Raw genomic sequence first — 10,381 nt, forward strand, 5'->3', positions numbered from 1 at the left:
CCCTGAAACATTGTCGCCCTGGTATATAGTATATCTCTTCACAGCTCGTTGGGTATACTTATCGAGCCTTTGAAAATCAGCAACAAAACTCACCCTGAGATATTGTCGCCCCCGCATAGCTGTCGCACCAGTCTAGTCACTTCACAACGCGTTGGGTCTATGTCTCCAGCCTATGAAAATTAGAAACAAAAATATTGAAAGGAACCATAGACGAAATACTCGTAGATTACAAGTAAAATTAAATTAAAAATTTTAAAACCCCTGATACAAAACCTCTAATAACTTTCGAGCGGCTGAACCGATTTCCTTGGATTATAGCTAAGAACACTCTCGATCAAGCCACCTTTCAAACAAAAAAAACTAAATTAAAATCGGTTCATTTGTTTAGAAGCTACGGTGCCACATACATATACACAGATACATACGCCAAACTTATAACACCCCTCTTTTTGGGTCGGGGGTTAAAAAGTAGCATCAAAGAGAAAACATAAGTAGTGCAGTTAGCGATTAGTACTAGCCGTGGTACTAGGTAATAAATTAAATACTTAATTATTAACAATGCAAAAGTGTGTTTGTTTGTTGGTTTATTGCTTTGTTCTTCAATCACGTCACAACGGAGCTACTTTTTGTCTTTGAAAATCAAAGAATTCCACCGCGAATTTGAAAAATCTAAATCACACCGAAGAAATTTCAGGTATCATACCTATTTGAAGAAATACATACATACATATCCGAAGACGGACATAGGCTACTTTTTATTCCGGAAAATTGAAGAGTTCCCTTGTTATTGTTTATAAAACCTAAATCCACGCGAACGAAGTCGCGGGCATCAGCTAGTACTTTATAAAGGGCTCGGGAATCCTAAATAAGTTCGAAGGACAGAAGTTTTATCCAATCCGTGCAATTCCTTATAAATGCACCGGTTACGTCATGCAAGATAAGAAGTTTAATTTAATACATTTTCGCCCTAACAGTGGTGGCCTTACTGATTCTATCGATTGATTTTATCGACAACTTATTGATCATCTCTTTCTTTTTACTAATATACCCTATGCCTGTATAGCTCTACGTAGTGAATAGTGATGTACGTATATTTATTATTGAGCGAATCTATCGCAAAATGTATCGATGAAAGTTTTCAGTGCCATTTATCCATCTTATTGTGGGTACGTACAGGTTATGCGGGTATCAGATTATGGGCACCCTATAGGTAACACACATAATATATTTGAAGTGTTCCTCTTATCAACAATTTGCTGGCAATGATATAGATAAAGTTACAAGTAGGTATATTATTATCTCTAAGATGACGTCATGATTGAATTTGGAATCGGTTAGTAATCTGATAAATACTAAAATAAAGTTTGTAAGAATAGGTATAAAATCGCATGATGGTCATCAATAAAATATGTACATCAAGTAAGCTAAACAACAAAACCATTAACATTAAGTGTCTATTCAGACGGACCACACCAAGGCGGATAAGTCGCTAGGAGTCGGAACTGACTGAAATTGCGATGCCACATTCATAAATTACTAAGAATGATTCGATGGTCGCAGATATTTTATTAATGTGGTCTTGGGTGTATGGACCATAGCAGACATGTTGTTTTTAGGATCAGCGATCAGTGATTTTGCGTTTGCATCGATGCTGCATCGCGTTTTGACTTTTGGCGTATTCAATCACTGTATTTAAAACGCGCAATGTAACGATTATTTCTATGCTGCATGCGTTTTGATGACTTTCTGCGTTCTAACGCGGCCAATTTCTTGCCGCTGTGGTCTGACTACCGTTGTGGCATATCTTACAGGACCCTAAGTTGCGCGACTGATGACATAGCATAGCGAATTTAATAAGGCAGCAAATTCGCTAGTTCCAGATGTAGGAATAATACTGAAACTCTTAGATTCAGTTAATGCAGATCATTAATTCAATTATCCAATTTACTATAAATGCATGGGTTACATCATACAAGATAATCGACTTGTAACTTTTATCCTTGGCTAGTGATGTTCTTTCTTTAGCGAGAATTTTAAATAAGTATTAGGTACTAGATGATGTCCATGACTTTATCCGTAGTAAAACTATTTCCAATTAATAACATTCCAAGTATTCTGATTACTATCTGCAAGATAAAGAGCGTTCACGTAGTAATCGATCACGTTAGCCTTGTTATGGTACGGCTCCAATATCGGAATTCGGCAAATGATTTGTGTTATTACGAACTGTGTGGCCGACGGCAATCATATCGTTCCACACATTTGCTCTAATCCGAATGGATGACGTTAATATACATAGGTTTTCAATTCCGCGGGAACTCATTGTATTTTCGGGATATATCTAATACACCACAGGTAGTACTGTTCGCTGTCAAAGAATTTCGTGTCTGCCAGTCCGTTGATTTACCAAACTTATTTAAAATTTAGCCAAACACAAAACATCCACCGTATCACGAACAGTTTGGCCAGTTAATTTGCCGAATGCCAAACTACTGTCAAACTAGCTGATGCCCACGATTTCATTCGTATATATAGAGGTACCTAGGTATTTTAAAAATTTTGGCAACTCTTTGATTTTCCGGGATAAAAGTAGCCTATCCATGTGTTAATCCAGGGTATAACACACACACACGCACACCTACACACACGCAAACTTTCGCCTTTACAATATTAGTATGATGTGATATTTTGTCTGAACTCGCATCACTCCATGTAAGCCGGGATTCCATGTAAGCTTATGTAACCAATTAATTATTATTGTTGATCAATAAGTATTCATTCATTCATTCATTTGCCGAATTCCGATATTGGAGCCGTACCATTACTGGAACTAGCTTTATCGATACAATTGACTGCTCAGCACAGATAACATCACTAAAAGCGCGCGCTCGGACCACCAGTCCACTTCGTGGTTACATTGTGAGTGTTCGTGTGTTACGTCGAATTAGTAAACTAAATACGACATTATGGTGAGTGTCTACACTGCTATTGAACTTAAACCAGCTTTTTTGTTAAATAAAACAAATTAAACTTATTTTCCAAGTAAAATAAATTATTTTTTTATAAAAATACGTTGGATTTAATTTAAGATTTTATCGGGTTGGAATTGTTGTGATTTTAAAAAGCCGGCTTAGATTAGGAACTTCTACCTACAATCTACATACTTCATACATAGTACTATTATTTTTATTATATTAATACTAGCTTTTCCCCACTATTTCTGCGTGATGTAATTTATAGCTTTTAGCACTCGGGCGATAATGCTCTATCTATCAGTGAAAGAATTTTTAAAATATCGGGAAGGTAAAATATTTTTTATCCAGTCCATCGGATTATTAACTCTGGAACCTACATCCAAACTTACAAACTCTACCTCTTCATAATATAAGTGTAGATAGGTAGGTAGTGAAAATAATTTCGAAAATGAATGAATTTACGTTGGTTATTTAAAGATTAGCTGAATAGTTGGCATCGTTTAGGAGAATTTTTCGTTATTTTATTTTTCGTTTGTATTTACACCACTGAATACAAACAAATAGACCAACATTCGACGTGTGACCCATGCAAGTATACCTATAAGCACTAGGCTTGTAGGTATTTTTTTTAATTAGTAAGGAGCTAAGGACCAAGACAAATTAGTCAATTCTTCAATCCATACACACTCCATACTAATATTATTTAAAATGTAGTGTGTCTATCTGTCTGTTATCCTTAAACGGTTGAACCGCTGAATCTATCTTATTAACAAACAAAGACAGCTAACAGCATCTCGAAGAATCAAAAAGTTTTGAGATAACACAAATAAATCTATGCGGACGAAGTCACGGCTATCAGCTAGTCAATTATTTATTAAATGATATTAGCAATGCTTATCATGACTAATACCTATTCTCTTACACCTCCAACTAAGAAGCTTGTGCTGGAAGTAGGTTTTATTCAGATACAAGTTAACCCTTGTCTGCAATCTCAACTCGTGGTAAGTGATGATGCAGTTCAAGATGGAAGCGGGCTAACCTGGAAGGGGTATGGCATTTTTCATTAAACCCATACTCCTTTGGTTTCTACACGGCATCGTACCTACCTACCGGAATGCTAAAGCGCTTGGCGGCCGGCTTTGCCGGTAGGGTGGTACCTTAGCCGCGGTCGAAGCCTTCCATCAGACCAGACCAGTTTAGAAATTACAATAAAATTCCAAACCCCTGCCGGGAATCGAACCCGGTACCTCCCACTAATAAGACCACATCGCTTACCACTGCACCAGGGAGACCGTCAAAATCGACTGGTGAGGTTTGAACCGCGGACCTTTCGGATTTGAGTCCGCTCCTTTAAGCGTTGAGCTATTGAGGTCCCATATAATCATTAGGTATTTCTATTACTGTTTTCTAACATCTTAATTATGAGATGATTAACAACATTCAACACGGTAGATTTATTTACATGATGAAATCATATCAATTAAAACATGAGAAATGTCGCAAATTGGCCGACGCGATAGCGCGCGGCAAGGAAACACAAACAATAATAATATAATGCCTATTTATAGAGCTTTGTTTACGAGCCCCGACAGAAGCGTCCGAGTCCTTGCTAACTACAAATAGAAATCCGTGAATTTTACACTGAAATCTACGAGTTTATAACTTTACTCTATCATCATTATTTAGATGACGTCCCTGACACAGTGGAAAACGGTGTAGTTTTAATACCGGGACTCGGGAGGTCCCGGGTTTGATTCTCGGCAGGGATTTGGAATTCTATAATTTCTAAATCTCTGGTCTAGTCTGTTGGGAGGCTTCGGCCATGGCTAGTGACCACCCTACTGGAAAAACCGTGCCGCCAAGCGATTAAGTGTTATCCGGTACGATACCGTGTAGAAACCAAAGGAGTATGGGTTTCATGAAAACTGCCATATTATGGTTAGCTTATAGCTCGCTTTCATCTTAGACTGTATCATCACTTACCATCAGGTGAGATTCATCATCGTACCGGATCACTAAATCGCTTGGCGACACGGCTTTGCCAGTAAAGATTAGGGTGAACTAGCCACGGGTGAAGCCTCCCACCATACCAGACCAGATATTCAGAAATTATAAAATTTCAAACCCCTCCCGGGAATCGAAACCGGGACCTTCCACTAATAAGACCACAAGACCACAGTGCTTACCGCTTTGTTGTCAATACGGATTTCACTTGACGTTTTTATGATCTAAATTAATTTGTGGAAAGATATAACTGAACCAAACAAATATAGGATGTTATATAGGTACCCAGGCTATCCGGAATGATTCAACCGTTATTTCAGTACCTAGTGTTAGTAACTACACAGAACTAGCTAGTGTCTAACGCGGGAATTATCTGAAAATACTAAATTATTTACATCCTCACATCCATCTCGTCTTTTATTAGCTGTTCTGAAGATGTTGGCCTCTTGTTCTGAATGCGCGTATTCTAGTTTTATACAGCTGCTCGATTGCGGGAAAACTGAATCAATCATTATTACAATCGCAATCGTTGTGACTGGCTGAATTTATGGTATTCTTGTTGCAACAATACATTGTAACCAATAGTGAGCGAGCGTCAACCAATCAGAGATGATTGCGGTCGTGACATTGTAGCTGTCATTCAACTGCAATCGAGCCGCAGTTTAACCACAGTATGCCATGATAGAGATTTCTAGGAGTAGGTAATATTTGTTGAATTGTTAGGTATAGTGGCAACCTAGAATTTGTACTGTATAGTGCGTAAAAACCGGCCAAGTGCGGGTCAGACTAGCGCACCGAGGGTTCCATAATGTAGTCGTACTTTTTCGACATTTTGCACAATAAATCAAAAACTATGATGATATGATTTTAATTCAACGGTTACCCTACCCTATAGGTATACCCTATAGGTTTTTTCGTCAGACACGACAGACGGACAGATTCGCACCTGGCCGGTTTTTGTGTTTTATATATATTAGGAGGATAGGATATCGGCAAAAAAAATTGTAGCTTACCAAATAGCTACTTTTAAACAAGAGTTGTTAAGAGAAGTAAATTCTATAAGTAATCACTGCGATTGTTATTTTACTATTTTTACCATACGGGTCGTCAAAAACTTGTGGATTCATTGACTTTTCACTAATACTTGGCTGGGTGCCAGAAAGTATTTTTTACATCATATTTCATGTTTCTGTCTGGTCATGGCCACATCAGAAATATAAGGGACGATCGGAAAAAATTGTTCTTAATATTATTTCAGAATTTTGTAACTAATAGTAGGATTTATGTGTTTGAACTTTGAAACGTATATATTTTAAAGTTATAAATCTTGTTCATCAATCATAAATATATACTAAGACTAGCTTATGCTCGCGACTTCGTCCGCCCCCTTTACCCCCTTAGGGGTTGAATTTTCAAAAATCCTTTCTTGTCTGATGTCTACGTCATAATAGTTATCTGCATGCCTAATTTCAACCCGATCCGTCCAGTAGTTTGAGCTGTGTGTTGACAGATAAGTCAGTCAATCAGTCAGTCAGTCAGCTTTTCCTTTTATATACTTACTTTCTTACTTACAATAGGTTCTTCAAAGTAAATCATTATAATCTCAACCCATCGCCGGTCAACTACTGAGAAAGCTTTAGGCCATAGGCCAACACGTTGGCCAAGTTGGCTCACACACCTTTGAGAACATTGCGGAGCACGGTTCAGGCATGCAGGTTGCCTCACGCTGTTGTCAAAGTATCTAGATACTCAGATATTTTTCACCGCGCTCTAAAGAACGAAATCTTTTGCAGCCGAGTGGAGAGTCCACCCACAGGCAAAACAAGATAAATCTATTATAGTTAATGTACGAGCATAAAAAATCTATTTCTACGCGTGGCGGACACCGACTGGATTACAATTATAAATATCCACACACCTCACCATTTCACACGGTCCGCGGGATCTCTTATTGTTGGGCATGCGTAAGCTGACCATTTATTTTTTGACTCAAAACGGGACGTCGGTTTATTTACATCAATAATTTGGGAAAAAGAAAACTTTAGATGTCGCTATAATTAAGCTTAAAAGTTTCCTTTACGAACACCGGCCTAGGCTCTCGGTGAAGAATTTTAATAACTTTTAAATTTTAATTTATTTACCAAAAAGAAAATAGGTAGGTGGTACCTATTTTCGTACCTTATCAAAATTTAAAAAGTTGGGAGAACGGGTCAATTTTGCGTCGCAAGGTTTTTTCCGGGGACACCGGGACGGAGAACAGAAAAAAGGGACGGAGAACAGGAAAAAGGGACGGAGAACAGAAAAAAGGGACGGTCCCGTTCGAAACGGGACGTATGGTCACGTTAGGCATGCGGGACAGGTGCCTGCCAAAATAGCTGGCATGCATGCTGGAATGGTGACTAACTAGATTGGTAACGAGTGCGCTGAAAATGTTTGAAGTCCCGGTAGAATTCGCACGGCAGCCGAATTCCTAGTGAAAAATTGTACCTATTCTATGTATTCACATAAGATAAATATGGATTGCTGAAATTGTTGGGATTGAGTCGCACTGCTGAAGGTACCAGGTTAGGTAAACCCCAGAAGGATGAGTTCCAAAGTCGGCTTAGCTAAAACCCAGTAAATTGTCAGCAAAAATAATTAATAGGTAGGTATATCATGGAATTTCAGGATAAATGTTTAGATTAAGGTACCTAGCTGATTCCGACGCAAAGCCAAAGACCAAAACGATTATCACTTACATCCAAAACGTTCTATGTAATGTTAGAAGAATGGCTAGAAGAATACATGCCAGATGCCTGTGGCTAGAAGAATACATGCCAGCAAAATCTAAATTGTAATACGTCCAACATATACCTATCTGTCTTGTTTTTGACAAAATATCCATTGAAAAGGGTATTTACGTACATCGTAAAACTGTGGTATTACTATTGTCAAAGTTAATTATAATAATGGCGTCACAGCGTAATTAGCAAGCGATGACACTAGACAGCGCAAATCCCAAAAATGTTTGGAAAGTGTGCAAAAAACGCAGATTCATTATATGCTAATTTACCCCAACGCCTAAACTATTAATACTATAGTAGTATAGAAGTTCTGATCACAATGCTTCCCACGCGAAGAGTATTTCCGTAAGGGCATTGGAGGTCTCGTACTAGATTAGAGTGGAGTAAAATCCAAGAATCATGATTATTACGGCTGACGAAATATTTAGGTTGAAGCCATCACACATTGTACGATTGATATAAATCAAACAGTAAAAATAAGCGTTTTTATGTCACTCTGCTTGTTTCACTAAAAAAATTTTTCGCAGGAGAATATTTTGGTGACCGAATTTTTAACGCCGCTTTCTCCGTCAGTCACTCCATACAAACGTAGTTTTGTTTACATTTGAATATTTAACCAATCAAACTCTACTGAAGATTCAAAAGGCAACTACATTAATATTTTTAGTGGAGTTAGATCCAAGAATGATGATTATTACAACTGCCGAGATATTTAGATTGAAGCCATCACACATTGTACAATTGATATAAATCAAACAGTAAAAATAAGCGACTATATGCCACTCTGCTTGTTTCACTGAAAATTTTTCGCAGGAGAATATTTTGCTGACCGAATTTTTAACGCCGCTTTCTGTGTCAGTCGCTCCCTACAAAAGTACCTATTTATTTATTTATTTAGAATTCTTTATTTCACACACAAACATTTACAGAACAAACAGAATAAATTATAAGTACATGAGAGTGCAAAGGCGGCATTAAATATTATAAATTATTTTGCTTTCTTCTTTCTTTCTTCTATTTTACAATGGTACGGAACCCTTCCTGCGTGAGTCCGACTCGCACTTGGCCAGTTGTTACAGATCAATCTTCAGACTCAAAATCCAGACCAGTGTTTAATTATTTTTAAACTAGCGACCCGCCCCGGCTTCGCACGGGTGGACATTTATTTTTTCTATTTTCCGGGATAAAATATAGCCTATACGGATTCGGAAGAATCCCTCTAAGTAATGGTAAAAGAAATTTTGAAATCGGTCCAGTAGTTTTTGAGCCTATTCAATACAAACATACAAAAATACAAAGGTTTCCTCTTTATAATATTAGTATAGATTACGACTCGTTTCAACATATCAAAACACAGGTGTAAATTAAAAATTTATAACACCTCCGAAAAGTGAAGGTTACAGTAACTAGAAAAGAGCTGATAACTTTCAAACAGCTGAACCGATTTTCTTGGATTATAGCTAAGAACACTCTCGTTCAAGCCACCTTTCAAACAAAAAAAAAACTAAATTAAAATCGGTTTATTAGTTTAGGAGCTACCATGCCACAAACAGATACACAGATACACACGTCAAACTTATAACACCCCTCTTTTTGGGTCGGGGGTTAATAAACAGTAGGTAGATAAGTACCTACCAATGCTGTACATGTCATGTTTTTCACTCAGTATTTTTAATTAACCATTACAATAGAAATTGCCTTATCACACGAAGATCTTACAGTTTATAAGGATAATATGCGCAATAGTAGTACCTACGTTGTTTTACATACAAACCAACACACAACTAATGAAGACATTAATAGTACCTATTTATTCAAGACATTGTCTCGCAAACAAATAAATGACCATAAAGTGGTTTTTGAATTGACATAAGGACAATAACATAGCTACTGCAATGGGTAGACATAGACACTGCTAATATATTATGCTACCTAATGTCATGTAATTTCCATGCAAAGATATATATGAGTAAGGAACGTTTTATACATACAACTTGTTGGGAGAAAATATAATAGGTAACCACCAATTTTTTTTATATCTTTATGTCACTGGTCAAGTGCGAGTCGAACTCGCACGCGCGAAGGGTTCCGCATCATCATACATCATTATCATCTTTATGTGATTTAGTAAATGATTTTTTCGTGAACACATTTTTTTTTAATGTAAATGGATGTAACCACAAATTCTCGGTTTTCGGATTTTTTCGTTTACTTACTTGTGCTAATAAGACCTACCTAATTGCCAAATTTCAAGATTCTAGGTCAACTGGAAGTACCCTATAGGTTTTCTTGACAGACAGACAGACAACGAATTGATCCTATTATATTAGAGTTTCGTTTTTCCTACTGAAGTATGGAACCCAAAAAAAAATTAAAACCATCGGACCGGATGTATGCCATAAAAATATAGATATGTAACTTGAAAGATAAATGATAATCCTTTTACAGTGTTCTTTATTTCGAAACACAAAACGAAATCGGTTTACATGTACACCTACTGCCGATAACTTTCAATAATCCAAATGACTCATTTTCAGGAAAATATCATAAAAAAATATACTTAGCTAGTAGGTATGTAGATACGTGACTGAAAATCAAGGAAAATTAAATAATTGATTC

General features: G+C 37.1%; 2 protein-coding genes across 2 annotated transcripts in view; one reads left to right on the forward strand and one right to left on the reverse strand.

The window, feature by feature from the left end:
• The window catches only part of LOC123872538, a 47,306-nt gene that overhangs the window by 7,131 nt on the left and 29,794 nt on the right, over positions 1-10,381 (reverse strand). Inside the window, exon 17 of the mRNA XM_045916858.1 lies at positions 94-170. Within this exon, the coding sequence (XP_045772814.1) occupies positions 94-170 (77 nt within the window). The remainder of the gene's footprint in view (positions 1-93; positions 171-10,381) is intronic.
• The window catches only part of LOC123872550 (transforming growth factor beta-1-induced transcript 1 protein), a 29,232-nt gene continuing 21,696 nt past the window's right edge, over positions 2,846-10,381 (forward strand). Inside the window, exon 1 of the mRNA XM_045916882.1 lies at positions 2,846-2,969. Coding sequence (XP_045772838.1) covers positions 2,967-2,969 — 3 coding nt within the window. The 5' untranslated portion in view covers positions 2,846-2,966. The remainder of the gene's footprint in view (positions 2,970-10,381) is intronic.

Source organism: Maniola jurtina, chromosome 15 (assembly GCF_905333055.1).
Source record: "Maniola jurtina chromosome 15, ilManJurt1.1, whole genome shotgun sequence".
Lineage (NCBI taxonomy): Eukaryota > Metazoa > Arthropoda > Insecta > Lepidoptera > Nymphalidae > Maniola > Maniola jurtina.